The 21,179-nt window shown below is 44.0% G+C and overlaps 1 protein-coding gene across 1 annotated transcript in view; it reads left to right on the top strand.

Annotated features, from left to right (window-relative positions):
- PLCXD3 (phosphatidylinositol specific phospholipase C X domain containing 3) overlaps positions 1 to 20,897 on the top strand; it is a 77,184-nt gene extending 56,287 nt beyond the window's left edge. Inside the window, exons 2-3 of the mRNA XM_053408211.1 lie at positions 780 to 1,488; positions 19,756 to 20,897. Coding sequence (XP_053264186.1) covers positions 780 to 1,488; positions 19,756 to 19,912 — 866 coding nt within the window. The 3' untranslated portion in view covers positions 19,913 to 20,897. The remainder of the gene's footprint in view (positions 1 to 779; positions 1,489 to 19,755) is intronic.
- Positions 20,898 to 21,179: the final 282 nt, after the last annotated feature.

The following is a 21,179-nucleotide window of genomic DNA, read 5'->3' as shown; positions in this document are numbered from 1 at the left end:
GTGGTGCTTCAGGTTAAGAACAGTTTCAGGTTAAGTATGGACCTCCAGAACGAATTAAGTACTTAACCCGAGGTATCACTGTACATTTGTGGCTTTGCCTGCTTTTACCTCTGGCCCTGCCACAGATGTCAGGATTAGGTGTTAGGACTAAGCCCTCTCTCATATAATTTAAACAGGTGTTGGATTCATATATTTTGGCCTGATATCAGCTGGAGTTATTCCTCATTGTCAGCCTTCAAGACTAACAGTGTGTTTCCTTCAAGACTAACAATTGCTACTCAAACAGATCGAGGTCTTGCAGAATGAAAACCAAACAATTGCCAGTGCCGAGTCATATTCTGTGCAAGAAGCACGACTCGGCAGGGACTCGGCACACCACTGACTGAGCCTGAAAAGTTAAGTCATTTCCCCCTCCCAGCTAACAATATGCTTTGACCTCCAAACACTCAACATAGTACAAACACAGCTATCCCTTTCATTGACTCTGCGAGGTGCAAACTAATGCTATCAGAACACCAGAGCAAGTGTGAAGCAATCAGGTGCCTTCTGAAAAGAACGTATTTTGTGATTCTCTTGCTACACAGGTAGCCCATTTGGATACTACTAGCGACATCTTTCCAATGCTAAAATAACTGATATTAAAACAGTTAGAGAGGAAACAAGTGATTTGTTTTGTAATTTGAGCTCTGGAATATTTTCATGCAACCCTGAGTATCAGTCTTCAAATCTTGCTTTTTTTTTAAAAAAAATGCAAACGTGTTGTTTTGTGTTATTTTTAGGCTCTCATGACTCATTTAGCTTCTACATTGATGAGGCCTCACCCGTTGGACCTGAACAACCTGACACCGTCCAGAATTTTGTCTCTGTGTTTGGAACTGTGGCTAAAAAGCTGATGAGGAAATGGTTGGCGACGCAGACGATGAACTTCACAAGCCAGCTTGGAGCAGGCATACGGTATTTTGATCTTAGAATCTCCACCAAGCCCAGAGACCCTGACAATGAACTCTACTTTGCTCATGGTTTGTTCAGTGCCAAAGTCAACGAGGGCCTTGAGGAGATCAGTGCCTTTCTTGCTGACCACCACAAGGAAGTGGTCTTTTTGGACTTCAACCACTTCTACGGGATGCAAATGTGCCACCATGAAAAACTGGTCCAAATGCTCAAAGACACTTTTGGGAATAAAATGTGCCCGGCTATATTTGCTCACGAAGTCTGTCTCCAGTATCTGTGGGAGAAGGATTATCAAGTGCTGGTGTTTTATCACAGTCCAGTGGCTTTGGAGGTTTCCTTCTTGTGGCCAGGGCAGATGATGCCAGCTCCGTGGGCCAACACAACAGATCCTGAAAAACTGATCCAGTTTCTCCAGGCATCCATCATTGAGAAGAGGAAGAAGGGCTCCTTTTTTATATCTCAGGTGGTGCTGACCCCAAAGGCTAGCACTGTGGTCAAAGGCGTCACTAGTGGTCTCAGAGAAACCATCACAGAAAGGTGAGTGCCTTACAAATCCAGGTGTGCTTGGATATATGGCCTAGGATATACGTATCTACGGGCTGCCTCTCCTAGTACGCCCCACGGAGGATTTTACGGTCTGCAAATAATAACACCTTGGAGATCCTGGGACTCAGAGAGATTAGGCTGGCCTTGACCAGGGCCAGGGCCTTTTCAGCTTTGGCCCCGGCCTGGTGGAACACTCTGCCACAAGAGATCAGGGCCCTGTGGGATCTGACATCTTTCCACAGGGCCTGCAAGACGGAGTTGTTCCACCAGGCCTTTGGTCAGGGCTCAGCCTGACTCCCCTTTTCTTTTTGTATAAGAACCAATATGAAAGAGGCCTCCCAGCATTCTCACGGGCCAATAAAAAATCAGCATAAACCGTTAGGCTGATGAGCACTTACTGTTCCCAACCCTAACCCTTCGGAAAGCCATCTAATTAGACTTTAATTTGATTTTGACCTGTTTTTAGGAGGTAATTTAATTACTGTTTGATCTTATACCAATGTTATATATCTTATGAGCCCTACTTCGGTCAGGGAGGGTGGGATATAAATAAAAGTTTATTATTATTATTATTATTATTATTATTATTATTATTATTATTATTACATGGAAGTAAGATCCTATTAGAGTTGTCTTCTCTTATTAATTTATGTTGGTCAAAAAATGCAGAAACAACAATTGTTACTGTTACTTGTGGACGGGAGCAATTGGCCAGAAATCAGATAATGACTGTTTCCCTCTTTTTTGGTCTGTATTTGTAAACATGCATGCTTATTATCTACAGGTGATGGGTTTAAGTATTGATTAATGTCCTTCATGCAGCTTGAGTCTGGGTCTGAATATTAGGTGTGGCCACCATGCAGAGAGGAAGGAATGGGTGACCCAGATGTAAATATGTAGGGATAGATTTGCAGTACACCCAACTTTGTGATCCTTTCTGAAATGAGAAAGGGAAGTGGGGGGCTGAGCATAAAAAACAAAACAAAACAAAACAAAACACAACAAAACAAAACACAACAAAGCAAAGCAAAGCAAAACAAAGCAAAACAAAACACAGTGTTCTCTTGCACCAAGGTAGAGCTAATCCATGACATTTTCTTGCCTGAAGTTGAGATGGGGAAGAATACCAATTTATTTCCAAAAACAATTCTTCCCAATAGTTTTTATTCCTGTATTAAGTTGCAAGCCACAATAAAATGATGAGAGCTAAAGGGCGTCCAACTTCAGAAATTTATATTGTTTATATTATATATCACATCAGTAGCTTTCACCCAAAGAATCCTGGGAAATGTAGTTTGGTGAGGATGTTGAGATTTCTCTATTAGAGCTCCCTAGCCCTTGACACAGAACTACAATTCCCAGAGTTCCCCAAAGAGAAGGAATCATTATTAAACTGATTTATTTTCTAAGTGTAGATGCATCTCAAGGGATGCTTCTTACCACATGCTTTACTTCTGTCAAAGGGGATTTATTTTCAAAACACTTTTCTTGTTTTCTTTTTCTTTGTTTTAGGAGTAATTAATTTTTTCATTGAAACAATTCACTTCAAGGAGTACTTTGAACCTGATTATTCAAGTAGTGCAAAACCCATCTCTGCATCTTCTGTTGGGAAAATACCTTGAAATATATTTCCATTCATACAAAGGTTGTCGGAGGGATTAGTTTTTTCTTACCATGGGGGATTAGTTTCCTTCTTTGCTCTTTCCCACTTGAAATATTATTCAAAGAAAATAGGGCAATGATCAAGGTTCAGCTGCCTAGCTTGGGTTGGAAAACATCTAAGCCTTAGAGGGTTTCATTGTATCACTTAATTGTATGTTTTCAGTCTGAAATTTGATCTTACTGCTAATGCGTGCATTACAAATCCTAATGAATATTTGTGTAACGGTTATCTGAAGACCTGGACTTGCTTTGGAGTAACCGATACTTCAGATTTTAACTCTCTCCACCCCCACTACCCCTTTCTCCTCCCTCCCCACCATTCCCCAAAAGTTGTAAATTTGAGTCCAGTTAAAAACATATCTCAACCCTTTCTGTTCACCTATGGTGTGTTTTTTTTACATTTAAAGAAAAAGTGAAAGCTGGCTTGTCTCCTTTCCCCCTGTTCGGTACAATGAATATATTCATGGGTTTATTGCTTTATGTGTTCATAATGAGCACCTTTATAAAAAATATATATATCTTTTAAACTAATATTGTGTTACAGATGGAAATGACTCTTCTAAGATGTTGTCTGCTATGAAACACAGCATGCACCATCTAACAAAGGAACGATGCTTCCCCCCCTTTAAAATAGGGGTGGGGAATCAGTGGATTTCAACTCTCATCGGCCTCAAATGATGGAAGTTGTCTTCCAGTCATATCTGGAAGCTCCAGGTTCCATAACCCATTCTAAATTACTGTTAAAAGCATGCATAAATTTGTGCAGATACAATTAAACAATGGATGCATTGATTAAAATGCATACAATTAATCAGCTCCAATTTCCTTAATTGGGTGATCTGACTCATATATGTGTATGTATATGTGTGTATGTATATGTATATGTGTATGTGTATATGTATAGGTATATGTACATATACATGTATATGTACATATACATGTATATGTAGGGATGTGGGTAGTGCTGTGGGTTAAACCACAGAGCCTAGGACTTGCTGATCAGAAGGTCGGTGGTTCGAATCCCCGCGATAGGCTGAGCTCCTGTTGCTTGGTCCCTGCTCCTGCCAACCTAGCTGTTCGAAAGCACATTAAAGTGCAAATAGATAAATAGGTACCACTCCAGCGGGAAGGTAAACGGCATTTCCGTGCGCTGCTCTGGTTCGCCAGAAGTGGCTTAGTCATGCTGGCCACATGACCCGGAAGCTGTACACTGGCTCCCTCGGCCAATAAAGCGAGATGACCGCCACAACCCCAGAGTCGGCCACGACTGGACCTAATGGTCAGGGGTCCCTTTACCTTTATATGTATATATATGTGTGTGTGTGTGTGTGTTTATATGTATATATGTGTATGTGTATATGTATATGTATACGTATATACACACACATACACGCTTTTGGAGAAAGGTACATATTCAGACCCTACCCCTCCAGATGTTAATTCTTCTGGAGGAGATGTTCCACTGGAGGCCGGAAATATATGCAGCCAGCCATAAGGTCTTTGAAGACTGATGAGTTCACTGATGTGGCGCATGAGTGCATGCCCACAACAAAGCAGCTTGTGCTGACGCCGTACATTGACGCACAAACACCGTCTCACCTGCCACAAAGCTATTTCTCTAATGCAGACGGGAATTACAAGGGCGCAGTTCATCTGTCCTCCTCAGAATGAAAAATGGCTCTGCTCTCCTCCCCAGCCCCCTTCCCTCAAGCAACACAGCAAATGTACAATAAGGCAGCGCCGTTGTAATCCAGATAAAAGCGAAAGGAGTCTGCAGGCCTCCCCGAAAACACAGCTCAATAGCAAATACGCCATGTCTGCTTCTGGCTGATAATGTTCACTGAAGAACTCTGCTGCTTGATACCAGAGGCAGCTAGTCCCTGGTGTCTAAAAGAAGGTGGGGCGTGTAATAATGTCAGATTCCTCGAAGCTCTTTTCTGAATTCACAACTGCAACCTGGATCCAGCAGTGGTTGGCATGGGTGGGTAAATGGGAAGACTCAGGTGGGCACTTTCCTGTTATTTTGTCATTTTCAGTTTTCTTAAGAAACATGGAAGGCTCGCGGCAACATCAGACTTCGCATGTTCTCCTGTACAGCATGTACATGCCAAGCTTCTTCGACTAGCAGGCAGCTTGTGCCAAATTCATCGTGATCCTGCTGTTCTTTCCCCTCCCTTTCCATCCTGTTCTTTGCCTTTCTTCTCCCTTTTACAAATTCAACATTGGCTGGAACAAGAGGCTGGAGGATAAACAGCAGTCAGTTGTGTGTTCAGCTTTTCCATTCTAAAAGGGATCTGATGGGGCCATTATTGAAAATAAAAGCTGCTAGTAGTTCTTACTCTCTTAATTCATTTGAATGGATCCTCCTTAAATCTAACCAACAAAGTTTCACACACACACACCCTAAAACTCCCAGGGGCAAGATGGAGTTCCAGGTACATTGAGGCCCTCACTCTGTAATGTTTCATAATTTGGGATGAGCATTGGTCAACTCCCTCCCCTTCCCCAGTCTGGTGGAGCTGTTGATGAATGCTGGTTCTGTCCAAAGGAAGCCATCTGTCATCTGATGAATGAGGGAGCTCTGACCTGCTGTGCAGAACTGAGACCTGGCCAAATGAGCTGGCCTGGCTTCACCTATGTACCTCCTATAGGTACATAGCTGTGTCTGCCTGGGAAGTCAACACAGCTCCAACCAAGTCAGAGGGGTGAGCCTAGGGGCCTGAACTCAGGAGGAAAACTCCATTCTGAAAGTAGAAAAACCCCATTCTGAAAGGCATCAAAAAATTGAAAGCACTTACCGGTACTTGTTCCCACAGATTTTCCAGGACATTACCAGGATTTCAAAGGTGGAATTGACATCCAGGGGTGGGGGGTGGACAATTTCCGAAAGGTGGCACTTTCTCCTGGATCTTATTTTTTTCAGAAATTTGGGGTTTTTTAGTTTCTCAGATTGAAATTTTGCAGTCACCTATCCAACATACAACAAACAACAAGGAATCTCTTGGACTTCCCCCCTATCCTTTGTGGGTCCCACTGTTAATCATTTCCTCCTGCATCTTTTATAATAATCCAGATCTTTATCTCTCCATTGTATCCTAAATTCACCATTAAACTACAAGTGATATTCCAATCCTACTAATGATTTTAACTGTTTACAGTGGCCTTTAAGATATGTTATAAATTTCCCCCATTGCTTTCTACTGGATCTTAGGCAAGTCAATCGAAAAATTTTGTTATTTTGGCTTTTTTTTTTTTTTGTAAGCTCAACTTTGGAGTTGTCCTGGTTTTCAGTTTTCGGAATATGGCAGCCCTACCATGGGTTTTCCCATGTCCTCAGGACACTGCTCCAAATGCCTCCTGGATATGTTGGAGCCTTCTTACAAGAACAGGCAGAGATGATCTCTCTCCAGAGGTATCTGCTCTCTGGCCCAGATTTTCTAACTTTTGTATGCACTGGTTTTTATCTTCAAAGGTTCTTACATCTCTTTGTGTTAGCTGCTCCAGGGTACGGCTGTATTTTTAGAGTTGGCGACAAGGATTAAGTAATGATGGCTCTAACTGAGCCAGTGAGTTAAAGGAGCTTAGAGTTGTTCTACTTGGCCGCAAAGCCCCCACTAACCTTCTAGGGTTTTGGGTGCTGGGGATAAAATGGAGAGAATTCCACACAAGCTATCTATCCTGAGTTGCTTGGAGCAGAGGCAGGAATTAAATGTAAAGTATCAGGAGTCATCACCATTGTGGAAGCAGTTGGGAATAGCTCTAGGCCAGCAGTAGTGTGGCTGCGACTGCCACTAAGATTTTGCCTGGCCCAAACCTAGACTTTAGAAAAAGTGGGATTTTGAGGAGTAATTTTCAAGAATTGAGAGATGGCATGGATTATGGAGTCAAAGTCTCCAACAGGGATGGGTGAATATTGTGAATGTTGGTTTCCTTCATCTTTACACTTTTACAAATGTAAGTTCACTTTTCCACATTTCCACATCATTTTGTGATTTAAAAAACAACAACAGTGCAATCTAGGTATGGCCACACATATACACCATACATTTAAAGTGCTTTAAGCAGTCTCAGATTCTCCCAAAGAATTATGGGAGCTGTGGTTTGTTAAGGGTGTTGAGAATTGTTAGGAGACCCCTATTACCCCCCCCCGAGCTACAGTTTCCTGAATGGTTTAGCAATTAATTCTTCTTCACAGGGAACTCTGGGAACTGTGTCTCTTTGAGGGGAGTAGGGGCCTCCTAACAACTTTCAGCACCCTTAACAAACTACAGTTCCCAGAATCCTGTGGAGGTAGCCATGAAAGTTTAACGTGGGGGGGGGGTCATAGTGCTTTATATGTATGCTGTGAATGTTGGCCTATATCTACTCAGAAGTCCCAATGAGTTTTATGAGCCTTAGCCTCAGCTAACTGTGTTTCAGCTTCACAACCCAAGTCTATTGCAAGAAAAACAACAGAGAGTCCGGTAGCGCCTGGAAGCAGACTTCGCAAACCTGGTGTCCTCCAGGTTCAAAATGTTCAAAGCAGCAGAACACATCTGCTAGACCTGTTCCTAATAAGTGACCCCCATTCTCTGCCCTAATTCCAGACCAATCAACTACTTTAACTCAGACTCTCCAAGAGTCCCTATTTTCCAGGGACAGTCCTGGATTTACAGAGGTCATCCCCATTTCTGATTATATCCTGGAATGTCCCGCTTTTCCTATTGTCATTGGAGAAATGTTGGAGGGTATGTTAACTGGCTTTCCCAGTAGTGATGTTTTCCCAGTAGTGATGTATGGAAGTGAGAGCTGGACCACAAAGAAGGCTGATCGCCGAAGAATTGATGCTTTTGAATTATGGTGCTGGAGGAGACTCTTGAGGGTCCCATGGACTGTAAGAAGATCAAACCTATCCATTCTTAAGGAAATCAGCCCTGAGTGCTCACTGGAAGGACAGATAGTGAAGCTGAGACAGATCGTGAAGCTGAGGTGTTGGGAAAGATGGAGGGCACAAGGAGAAGGGGACGACAGAGGACGAGATGGTTGGACAGTGTTCTCGAAGCTACTAACGTGAGTTTGACCAAACTGCGGGAGGCAGTGGAAGACAGGAGGGCCTGGCGCGCTCTGGTCCATGGGGTCACGAAGAGTCGGACACAACTAAACGACTAAACAACAACAACATGTTAACTGGCAAACTGCAACTGCTTCTTCCCCAACTTCCTGTCTCTCTGCAGACTCCTCCTGCCTCTTACCGTAACACATTCCATTCTCTCAGCAACTCCCCGGTTCCATCCAGTCTCACACCAGAGCACAGTTCATGACCACATACATCCCACCCACCATGACAGCAGTCATTTTGTTAGCAAATCAATAAAAAGCAGGCAAGACAGAGACTCACATTTTGCCTCACTGCATTTGCCTCTCAGTAGTTCATGAAATATCTCTGGAGCCAGCGATTCACTTCTCATTTTCTTCCCTGTGAAAATTATTATAATACCTCATTGAGGATTTGTGAGGCTAAATTCATTAATGTTTGCAAAGCACTTTCCATGATTCTTCGCGGCTGGAAAAAGATGCAGACTTCATTTTGAGCAGTAGGATAAAACACAGTGATTTCATTATTATTATTATTATTATTATTATTATTATTACAGGTGGTGATGTTTTTATTCCTTTAAGAGCCATTATTCTGATTTGATTGTACTTTCCTTGCAAGGGGGAAAGGTGGGCAAATTCAGTGTTAGGCCTTGTGCATTCCCACTTGACTGTCAGAAGTCAAATTTTATAGCGAAAGAAATAAAAGGGGGTCTAGGAGGAGTTTGTAATGGAGATGGGATAACTTTGGGCTTGGGAAGACACAATACGCTTGGGCCGAAACAGATGCACAAATTGCTATAATGCCGCTTCCCCCAGACTTCATGATTTGAGCTGGTAAAAGAATGACATATCCTTCAGCATTTTTCTGATGAAAATGGGGCGTCCTATCCCATAATAATAATTTTATTATTTATACCCCACCCATCTGACTGGGTTGCCCCAGCCATTCTGGGCAGCTTCCAACATATATAAAAACATTAAACATTTTTAAAAACTTCCCTATGCATGGCTGCCTTCAGATGTCTTCCAAAGGTTGTACAGTGGTACCTCGGGTTACATACGCTTCAGGTTACAGACGTTTCAGGTTACAGACTCTGCTAACCCAGAAATATTACCTCGGCTTAAGAACTTTGCTTCAGGATGAGAACAGAAATCGGGCTCCAGCGGCGTGGCAGCAGCAGGAGGCCCCATTAGCTAAAGTCGTGTTTCAGGTTAAGAACAGTTTCAGGTTAAGAACAGACCTCCAGGATGAATTAAGTTCTTAACCCAAGGTACCACTGTATAGTTATACTTATCTCCTTGGCTTGGGGTTGAGTAGCTCCGTACCCTCCAATATTTCTCTGAAGAAATTACGGACGTCCTAAGGAAAATCAGGACATTCTAGGATCAAATCAGAAACCAGGATGGTCTTCTGTAAATCCAGGACCGTTCCTGAAAAACAGGGACACTTGGAGGGTCTGGAATGAACGAGGAAGAGGCGGATGTAAAGATGGGTTTAATGTGACCGAAGGATGGAGCATACAATGGGCTTTGACCTTTGGGGAGATTTTAAAATTGTAGAGCCATCTAAATTAGAGTTCTGGTAGCTAAGCAACTGTCATGTAGAATATATTACTGCTTGATAAAGTGGCTTTAAGGACTGAAGCAAAACTGATTGTTGATGAGCAGTTTGGAGCCTTGGAGATCTGCCAGGTCCATCCTTTGTTTACTGAGCTTCATCAGAGAGGAGTGTTTTGCCTCAAGAGCTTTAAGACAATTGCAGTAATGCATGGTGTGAAGAATTAAACGCCCAAGACCAACACAATCTGGAAGCCACCTATAAATTCACAACAGCTCCTTAATGTGGGATTGCCACAATGGGTCCCTTATTTTCAAAGGCTGCCTCTTTTTTGCTAGTTATACCTTACTTTGGGGGGGGGGGCGGGAATCATTGTTGGCGTTAATTTCATGGGGGAGCTATGTTCATGATCTCCATCTGGACACTTTTGATTGGACTGCCTATTTGCTACATTAGAACCTTTTAGATATGATTGCTAAGAGAATCACTTATGGTGTCTCAATCATGTATTTTACTTTGTAGCTGCTGTGGCATAACAATAATTATTTTGCTGTACAATGTAGGAAGGTGTCCTTCCAGAGATCACAAAGATAAATCTAACCCGGGTCATTCCCATTTCTAGCTGTCTTGAAGAAAATCTGTGCTGATTATACTTTTTAGTGTTATTTTTTCAGCTGCAATGGGGTGCAAGCATGTATTAAATCTAGCCATTTTTTACTGAGCATTATCAGTAATGATCTCTGAGGGAGCGGAGAGATCTATGCTCTTATCCAACTTCCCAAGTTTACAAATGCTATAGTATCTATAAATGAAATATGCAAAATGCAGGCAGGGCATCAGATTGCATTAGCAGTATTTTATATATTTAGGTCAGGTCAGTTTTGCCACGAGAAGAAAATCTGATTTGTTGAATTTGTTTCTTTTGTGTGCTAAATAGTACCAGCTTTCAGCCTGCGAGGCTGGGTTCATGAAAAATTGTTGCCAAGTTGGTGGTGACTTTTTACAAGATAAAACCTTTCTGACTGATGGGAGTTCAAGTCAGAAACATATGGAGGGCACCAGGTTGGGGCAAGGGTGTGCTAAAAAGGTGCCCTGCCCAGGGGAACTTATTTTTCCAAGTATCTAAGGATACTGCCAAAGAATTAATGCTTTTGAATTATGGTGCTGGAGGAGACTCTTGAGAGTCCCATGGACTGCAAGAAGATCAAACCTATCCATTCTTAAGGAAATCAGCCCTGAGTGCTCACTGGAAGGACAGATCCTGAAGCTGAGGCTCCAGTACTTTGGCTACCTCATGAGAAGAGAAGGCTCCCTGGAAAAGACCCTGATGCTGGGAAAGATGGAGGGCACAAGGAGAAGGGGATGACAGAGGACGAGATGGTTGGACAGTGTTCTCGAAGGTACAAACATGAGTTTGACCAAACAGCAGGAGGCAGTGGAAGACAGAAGTGCCTGACGTGCTCTGGTCCATGGGGTCATGAAGAGTCGGACATGACTAAACGACTAAACAACAACAACAAGGATACCAGCATGTCTAAGCATAATCAGAAAAGAGCTGTTTTAACCCATCGGCTCTAGCAAAAACAAGCTAGCTAGATTTTACCCAGTGGCAATGGCCCAACAAAGAAACTTAAGGTGTCTCAAGGGATTTCTTAATTGCTTCAAGATTGGTTCTTACATTGCAAAGAACCAGATTTATAGCACTGAAGAAATGCCTTGAGCCACCTTAAGGTTTATTTGCTGCACCATTGTCCCTGGGTAAAATCTAGGCTACCTTGGCTCTCCCTTTCTCCATTCATGTCACTTGTCTCATCATTCGTCCCCCTGCTGTTTCTTTATGTAGCTCTTGATTGCTCAGTGACATGTATGCCTCGGTCCCTGAGCTAGCTAGTTTCACTTTCCTGGATTCTCACATCAGTGCTCCATTTCACAGCTGCATGGTTAACCATGTCACTTTGGCTCCTACTCTTGGTTACACTCGCTGAATATTCCATCGGGGAAATGCATCCAACAGCGCTGGGATGTATCAATTCATTACCGGCTCCCGCTGCAGAGAAAACGCTGCCTGTTCGATGTGGTTTTATTTAAGGAGATAACATATGCTGTGTACAGGAAGGGCAGATCAGGGCTATTGTAATTGCCTGGAGTTGAATTACCTCCAGCCGTGTTCTTGTCAGATATCATAAGCGGAGACAGAGGGTAAGCCTGGTCAGTATTTTCTTGGGTAATCTCTAGTGAATACACAACTGCCACGGGCATTGGTGCTGGAAATTCAGCATCATCAAACAGCCTTTGTGTTGGGGTATGAGCTGTAAGGAATCTTGTGTTGCATAGGTAGGTCACATACACTTGTGCAAGGATCATACACTTGCCTTTATGATCCCTTATATATTAGAAAAGTGGGGAAATGTGCAATCAAGGTGCTGTTACAAAAGCTGGGTGTCATACCTGCAAGATTCTAGGGGGGTCCAGGCACTCGCCCAGGGTCTGTGTTCCTTTGGAGAACCAAGACTTCAGAGACTGTTGTATCTTTAAGAAATATGGTATATTCACCAATTTAGACCTTCAGTCTCCATGGAGGGAGTCCAGGTCTTACTAAATGGTCATTTCAAGAGGAGCTTGTCCCCCACAGCAGGACAGCTATGGAGTCCAAGGCATCTCTCCTAGCTAGCCTTCAGCCAGCCTGCCCAAGATGGATCCCAGTCTTTCTTCTTCCTCCTCCTTCACAGAACACCCTGCTAAAAACTCTCTTTTCCTGTCACCTTGCACCCAGTTATCCTTGCAACCTTCCAGACTCCAGTTCACACCTCAGGGCACTGGGGAAAGGACAGTTGCATTGCCAATGGCTCTCAATGGCCCTCGCTTGGCCAGGTCGTTTTGCATAAGCTAACTTAGGGATTCATCTGCAGCTTGTATTTCTCCCTTCACATCCCAAATAATCAAAATCCTACCATTTATTAATTTCTAGGGTTGGTGGGGGGTCCCCCCCTAATCTATAACATACCTTTAAAGTTGGAGTGGGCAAATTTGATGAACATTTCCTCATGATTGGCAAGGAAAAATGGGGGCATGGAGGGCTAGGGGACAAATTCAATTCAGTCCACATTTAAATTATTTATTAATTAAGGTCATATTCCGCTCTTCATCAGAAGATCACAGGGTGGTTTACAGCATAAAAATAGAAAATGAAAACACAAGATACATATAATAAGAACAACAACAACAAAAACCCAACAATAACCCCCCTCCCGCAAACACATTTAAAAGGCCATAGCATGTTCAATCAGCGAAATGCCTGGTTGTAGAGGAAGGTTTCTGTCTGGTGCCTAAAGATATGTAGTGAAGGCGCCAGGCAAGCCTCCCTGTGGAGACCATTCCACAAACAGAGCAGGAAAGTTTTTGTTCTCATGTTGTCAACCTCTGGACCAGGGGTCAGCGACCTAAGGCCCATGGGCCACAAGCTGCCCATGGGGGTCATTTAACCTGCCCATGGACCCCCACCGCCGGCTCAGTCAGCTCCCATGTGCTAAACCGGCACAGAGCAGAGTGGGGACCGCCTTCTGCGACACTGGCCGGCTTCCCATTGGCTGCAGGAAGCTCCTGCAGCAAATGGGAAGCTGCGCACGCCTCCTCCGCACTGGAAGGAGGACCGGAAATAGTGTTTGTGCATGCGCACTCTGGTCCACCGCAGCGTCTGCAGGACCATGAACAGGCCCAAGCCACAAAAACTTTGCCAACCCCTGCTCTGGACCGTTTGTGGAGGGGCGCTGAAGAAGGGCCTCAGATCACGAGTCCAGGTTGGTTTAAAGGCAAATCTTCATAACCCCCCCTTATACCTCTGACTTGCCTTTTCCCTAAACTAAAAAGTCCCAGATGCTGCAACCTTTATGTGGGGCTTAGAGGAAAAATAAATGCCACCTTCATTAAATCATCCTCTGAATATTCCCTGAATATGAATAGCGTATATGCTTGTTACAACCTCTTACAATGGATGAATTATCTATCAGCAAGGCAGTTAAATAACTTTTTTAATAAGTCTAGGTAGCAGTGTCAAATGACCTCCGTCCCGAGGCCCACGGTGCTTGCTGGCTCTTGTCGGCGTCTACCGAACCACATCAGCCCAATAAATTGACAGAAATTACCGTAATTGCTCCACATGGAATTCTAGGACTTGCTGGCCTTGAATATAGTCAGCCAGCAAGGAGGCTTTTGATGCGATCTCTCTACTACAGCAGAGGCCAGTTCAAAGGATCCAATTAAAAGAGGGGCTGAGTCTCCGTATGGGAGAGTAAGGCGAATTCCTCAGCCGGCAAATATAAATGGTGGGAAGGGTATCTGTAGCAGGAGTGCAGGGTTTTTCACAACGGCATGCAAATGCAATGTCGCCTCCAACGCCTTTCCCTCACGCCTGTGGGAGTTTGAACAGAGGGTTTATCTTGTCACCAAAGAAGGTCGATGGGAATAGACACCACAGAGTCAGGCCCTCTGCGGTCTCCCGTGAGACTGGCTGACTGTAACAGAAGGTATGCCTTGGCAGCCCATCTGTCTGGGAAACACAACAGACCTCGATGACTAGGCAGCTAGCCATCCTTCGTTAAACCTTTGGTGTGTTTTGATGCTTCCTGCAAAAGCCAACCATTTCCCTCATGTGTAACTAGATGTACTCCTGGCCTGGACCCTTCAGCGACACTACCGCTCGTCTAAATGTTCAGCTGCCGTTAAAATTAACAACATTAATAATACGACTCTTCTTTAGTCATGGAGAACACAGGCCAGTTACTGTAAGACAGGGGCAGGGAACACTTTCCTGCTTGGGGGCTGCAAAACTGTGGACACAAGCCAGGAGTAGGTGGGGCAGGAGCTAAAAGTGGATGTGGTTTCAACCCACACATACATCTTCATCCTGCATCCAAGCAGCAGGAGCTGTGATCACAGGTCAAAGGCACATTCCAGCCTGTAAAAAGCTCTTCAGGGGGGTCTGGAGCAGAGTCGGTGATAGGTGTGTCCTGAGAATGGGTGTGGACTGGGGAGGGCATGGCCTAGAGAGAATCCTGAGGGCCATTTTGGTCCCTGGGCCTGAAGTTCATCAGACCTGCTCTAAGAACTGCTTTGGTCGCGCTGTGTGATGAAATCTGTTGGGGAGAGACAAGGGAAATGTGTCCCTGTGTGGAGCCAGTGGGGTATAGTGGTTAAGAGCAGTGGACTCGTAATCTGGTGAACTGGATTCGATTCCCCGCTCCTCCACATGCAGCTGCTGGGTGACCTTGGGACAGTCACACTTCTCTGAAGTCTCTCAGCCCCACTCACCTCACAGAGTGTATGTTGTGGGGGAGGAAGGGAAAGGAGAATGTTAGCCACTTTGAGACTCCTTCGGGTAGTGATAAAGCGGGATATCAAATCCAAACTCCTCCTCCTCCTCTTCTGTTAATTCTCCTCAACCTCTCAGTGGCTTTTGATACAGTGGTACCTCGGGTTAAGTACTTAATTTGTTCCGGAGGTCCGTTCTTAACCTGAAACTGTTCTTAACCTGAAGCACCACTTTAGCTAATGGGGCCTCCTGCTGCCGCCGTGCCGCTGGAGCACGATTTCTTTTCTTATCCTGAAGCAAAGTTCTTAACCTGAAGCACTATTTCTGGGTTAGCGGAGTGTGTAACCTGAAGCATATGTAACCCGAGGTACCACTGTACCATCGACCATGGCATCCTTCTTGAGCGGGTGTCCGAGTTAGAGGTGGGTGGCTTTGAGGTGGTTGCTGTCCTGCCTGGATGGTCCAGGGAGTGTTGCTTGGGGAGTGTTCTTCAGCCCTGTGGAGCCTTCAATTTGGGGTTCCTCGGGGTTTGATTTTATCCCCTATGCTGTCTGACATCTGCATGAAATGACTGGGTGGGTTTATTCAAAGTTTTGGAGTAAACTGTTGGCAATTTGCTGATGACCCACAGCTCTGCTTCCCCTTTACATCTGTGGGTGAGGCAGTGGATGTGCTGGACTGTTGTCTTGCCTCAGTAATGGACTGGATGAGAGCCAACAAAGACTTGGGCACTGTTAGTGGGTGGTTCCCTAGACCAGATGGTTGGGAGGCTGCCTGTTCTTGATGGGATTACACTCCCTCTGGAGGAGCGGGTACATAGTTTGGGGGTACTTCTGGGTCTGCTGCTTTTGGAAAAGCCCCCACTCCATTACAAAGCAGGACTTTGGAAAGTAATGTGCAAGTAGCTTCTTGGTGACATGGATGATGATGTTGGACTTCACCACCCATCAGCCTGAAATATACTCGGAGTCCTGTAGTGATTTATTTCTTTATTGCAGCTTGTAAAACAGTGATTGAATTGCCCCCCCCCCCAAACCTCAGGCTTTTATATACATTATTTACACAATGAGTCCCGTCTGATTGGCTGATTCTGCTTCCCTCCTGGATTGGTCTTTTCCTGCAGATAAGTCAGTTATTGCATTCTACGATCCTACCAGCCTAATAGGCTGATTAACTTCCTCCTGGAGCCTAATTGGTCTTTTCCTGCAAGCCAATCAGTTGTTGCATTCTAGGATCCTACTTGCCTATTGTTCTAGGATCCAAGCTTAGTACATAACACAGCCCCATCCAGCATGGCCCAAATCAGGGGTTACGGGAATTGTAGTCCAACAAATTCTTGAATGCCTCAGGTTCCCTGTCCCTGACATAGATTCTTTGCTGATCTCAGGGCATCAGCCATGGAAGTTCTTCATTCTTATAGGCATCAGGCTCATTGGAAACAAGTGGAAGTAACTTTTACAAATTTATGAATTCAGCTTTTCTAAATTGCCGCTCGGCAGCCGTGGAATTCATTCTGCTGAAATGCTTATCTATAATTCAGCACTCTCCAATTGCTGGATAAAATTTGGAAGCATATTCAATCAGATGGCACAGTTTAACATTTTGAGGCTGGATGAACATTTTAATATGATTGATCACTACCCGGTAGTTTCTTGGCAACAACCATGAGCTGATTACTTCCCCCATTCCTCGCCCCTGTGTGATCAGTTCCTTTTAATAAGGAACCACCACCAACTTGGAGGACTTGTGTTTCTTGGTGAGATACAACAAACAAGCTCAGCCAGTGGAAGCCTGTGCAAGCACTTCCACTAACACAATGCCCCCCTCTCCCTCCACCCCCCATGCCCCCTGCATCTCTCAAATAGGCTTCGGGAGGGGGGCAGAAGATCCCCTGAGCAGTATGCAGGAGGAAGAAAGGTCAGGTCATTCCACCAGGCAAGCAGATGTGCTTCCAGTGATAGAGCAGTCTGCTAGCACTATGCTGAATTCCTCTCTCTGGTTGCAAAGGCCAGGCTGAGAGATAAGCAAACGGCATAATATAGTGGTAGCCCTCCAGATGTTGTTGGACTACAGCGCCCATCATGCCTGACCATTGGCCATGCTGGATGGGTTTGTAACCCAAGAACATCCCAGGCTTCTTCAGTGGCCTGCCTCCTCTCTGCTTCTCTTCCCCCTCAACTTCAGCCTCTGCTTCTGCCTTTGATTCTGGACTGCTCTCACAGCCTCTTCCTGCTCACTAGACCCTCTTGCGTCTTCGGCTTCTGACTCCTCCTCCTCCCAGTCTGCTCCCTCTTCTCACTCATCACTGTCCCACCACCAGTTCCCTGGCTCTGAGCCTTCTTCCCTTAGGGGTTCCCCTGCTGGTGCCTCCCACCCCTCCTCAGCATCCAGCCAGTCCATGACGCTGGGTCACCCAATCCAGGCCAAGGCCACAGTGTAAGGGGACAGGAGACGTAACATTTGGCCTGCCCTGGCACCGATCTGAATCTCCCTACTGGTAGCTGTTACTTACTAGGGCTATGTACTGGATATGGCTGGTTCTCAGATTCTGAACTGGAGTGGGCTGATTTGGGGCAACCCAGGATTCATCCAGATTGGGTTGAGGCAGCCCAAGATTGGCCTAGGCCACGTAAGGTTCGCCTGGAGTGATTGGGGAATGTCAAAAGAGCTGGGGGTGATTGTGATGAGGAGAGGAAGAAGGAGATTTGCAGGCAACCGGTGTGTTTCTTTTCTCTCCCTGCAACTGCATGTTTCACCGTGTTTAAGAAGTCCAGGGGGGAGAAGAAAACATTTGTCTCCTTCTCCCCATCCCTCTACCACATGACTGCCCAAGGCTCCCAAATTGGGTTGAGACTCAGATCTGCATACTCTAAGCTCCAGATAGTCTTGGGTCAAATCAGGGCCATTCTGTAGCATTGGAACCATAGCCCTGTTATTTATTCCAAGAAGAAAACTGGTACTGGCGCTTGGGGTGGGTGGGTATTTTGATGCAAACTTGAGGAACATTACAGGGATGATGAAGAAGAAGAGTTTGGATTTGATATCCCGCTTTATCACTACCCTAAGGAGTCTCAAAGTGGCTAACAATTTCCTTTCCCTTCCTCCCCCACAACAAACACTTTGTGAGGTGAGTGAGGTTGAGAGACTTCAGAGAAGTGTTACTAGCCCAAGGTCACCCAGCAGTTGCATGTGGAGGAGCAGGGAATCGAACCCGGTTCACCAGATTACGAGTCCACCGCTCTGAACCACTACACCACACTGTGATGGAGAGAGCTTTCTCTGACTCTCCAAAGGCCTTGGCTACCTGCAGTTTTTTGTATTGGGAAAGAGAAACACATTGGGCCAGACACATAATCCACTATCTCTCCCCCTCTCCCCCTCTTTTTTAACAGCTAACCAGAAGGTGTTTATTGCTAATGTCAGGGTGTATAATGTAGCTGTTTTATGTTTCTAAGAGCATTCAGCCATGTGGGTATCTGCCATGCCACATGGGCTGTGCTTTCGCTGAATAAACTGCTTAATGAGGCCAATTACAGGGATGGAGGCACTGGGAATTACAAGGAATTGTAAACAAGACAAGGGACAAGGGACAAATTTGATTTTGTTTGAATTCTAATAAGGAAACACCTAATTCTCACTTCTCAAGCCAATATGTGAACCAAAACACATCTGTCTTTTGAAATTCGCCCTTCTCCAAATTTTGCGATGCGGTTCTCCAGCCAAATAAAAATGCACATATTAGGGGAAAGTGTGCATAACATGCACATATTAGTGGAAATGACTTTTAAAATGCATAATAGTGAAAACTGATAGCAATCATGTGTAAAATTGCATACAAAATGTAATTTATTGGCAGAAATTTGCAGTAAAATATTAACACATTTACATGAGGTGTTTGGTTTCTATTTTTTTTTAATTGCTGCAGGAATGTGAAGAATTTAATTTATGTTTGAGAAACTGAGAAACCCAAACTAATGGATCTATATGTCCTTAAACAAATTTGTCCATTCTTAAACAAGACACACCACCTCCAGCCCAGGGAAAACACCGACTTGGTTTTTTTCTTCTCGTTGCCATGTACATATGGAATATTTTCATTAAAATGGTTCAGATTTTGGTTGTGATTTGAATTTTAAGATTATCTGTGGAAGGAAAAATATACTTTCCTACCTGTGAACTTCTCCTCTTGAGGAGAATTAAATGAAGTAGACTTTTGTTAAGTTGGATTCTCTGCTGCAAGTTTTCCAATTGTATTTGCTACTTCCATTTTTATTCATTTTTGAGACCTGGCCCATCAGGGTGGGGAACCGTTGGCCCTCCTGATGTTTCTGAACTTCAGTCAGAACATCAAAAACCAGAGAGCATCCAAAATGAAACAGAAAACAAAAAAGAACATTTCTCAAGATGTGGAGAATAAAATCCTTTCTCTCTCCTCCGCCCGGTATCTTGAGGTACATTGATGGGTGTTGGAGCCCAACAACACTGACAGGAGTTGTCACCATGTCTAAAACCATGGGAAGCCAATGCTGGTCATTGTAGATAACACTTAACTAGATGGGCTGATGGTTTGACTCAATGTAAGGTGCCTTCTTATGTCCCGGCACATTTGATGCTTTCAATGGTGGGTAATTTTCTCTCTCTTCTTCCTCCCCAGAGCTCTCCCTGCCATGATGCAGTGGGTCCAGACTCAGACACCGGGCGAAAGTGGTGTCAACATTGTCACTGCGGACTTTGTAGAACTTGGCGATTTTATCAGCACGATCATAAAACTGAACTACATCTTGGCTGAAGGCGAAGCTGATACGACTTGATAGTACCGTAATGTGTCTGACATGCTCTAAAGTGGAACTTATCTCCCTTAGTTGTGTTAGGTTGTAATCTTGTGGCACAGATTTTGCAAGCACATGCTGAATATTATTCTTTTCTTTTGGACATGCTGAGGACTTAGAAAGGATATGAGGGGAGAGAAAGAAAATAGGTTGTTGTTTTTCTACTTGGTCTGATCATTTCTTGACATTGATTAGCTTGTGTCTCATGAAACCCAACCAGGTTTCATTTACACAGTTATCTTATTCAAGAAAGCCATTCATAAATATTTCTCCAACAACCACATGTGGTTTTGGCCATATTGAGGATCATTCGCTATGCTTAACTTGTAACTGGCATTCATGAATTGCCCTTTGTCCGTGCAGTAGATTCTCATTGTCTTTAGTAATTCTGCTGCTGAACAAGAACATTGTATAGTCTTATCCAGGTGCTCCCTATATATATATAAATGTTTCAGAAATTGGTGGCATCAGGTTTGTTGAACTCAGGTGGGAGGGAAGGATATGGCATCGTAAAGAAAAGACCAGTCAAAAGTTAACAGTTGCAGTTACAATGCCTAATAACTTGCAGATTTCCTGAAATTTTTAAACATTTCAAATATATGTTGCTATTGCTTTTAAAAGAAGTTCCCCATTGTTGAGTCTAATTCTGTCTTCTCCTGTGAGGGGCAGAAGGCCTGCCATAGACTTATGCACAGAGTTTCATTATGCAGTTTTAGAGGTTGACTCTACATTACCATTTGGAACCGTGGCTTCCTGAGAAGTCAATTAAAAAAAATCATTATATTGATTTGTCACTTTAGTTAGTTAGTTAGTTATAAAATGCATTAACCGCCTTTGGGGAGTAGGAATGCAATGGAACATCCAGGGAAAGGGCATGACTGGAATCTTGAATGGAAGCACTCCATGCTGCAGCGTTCTGTTGCAAGCCCCATTTGTTAAGCTAAAATAAGCTTTTATTGTCTGAATCAATGATTCCTTCTAAAGCAAGAGTTTCCAAAATGTGGTCCATGAGCTTCATTCAGGTAGTCTGCAGCATGTCTGTGGATTTGTGGTTCAAGATGGGAGAAGGCGCACCTATCCCATTAAATACTGGTACTGAATTTTAATTGCGTTTTTGTTGCTTCTTTTATTCCTTATATTGGATTTTTATTGTACTACAGTTTGCATTCTATGGAATTCAAATTATAGTACTGTAAGCTGCAATATAGAAGAAACAAAAGAAGTAATTAAAAAATACAATTAAAAGCTA

Source organism: Podarcis raffonei, chromosome 11 (genome assembly GCF_027172205.1).
Source record: "Podarcis raffonei isolate rPodRaf1 chromosome 11, rPodRaf1.pri, whole genome shotgun sequence".
NCBI classification, from domain to species: domain Eukaryota; kingdom Metazoa; phylum Chordata; class Lepidosauria; order Squamata; family Lacertidae; genus Podarcis; species Podarcis raffonei.
Note: the sequence above shows the minus strand (reverse complement) of the source record. Positions and strands in the feature narration are given on the sequence as shown.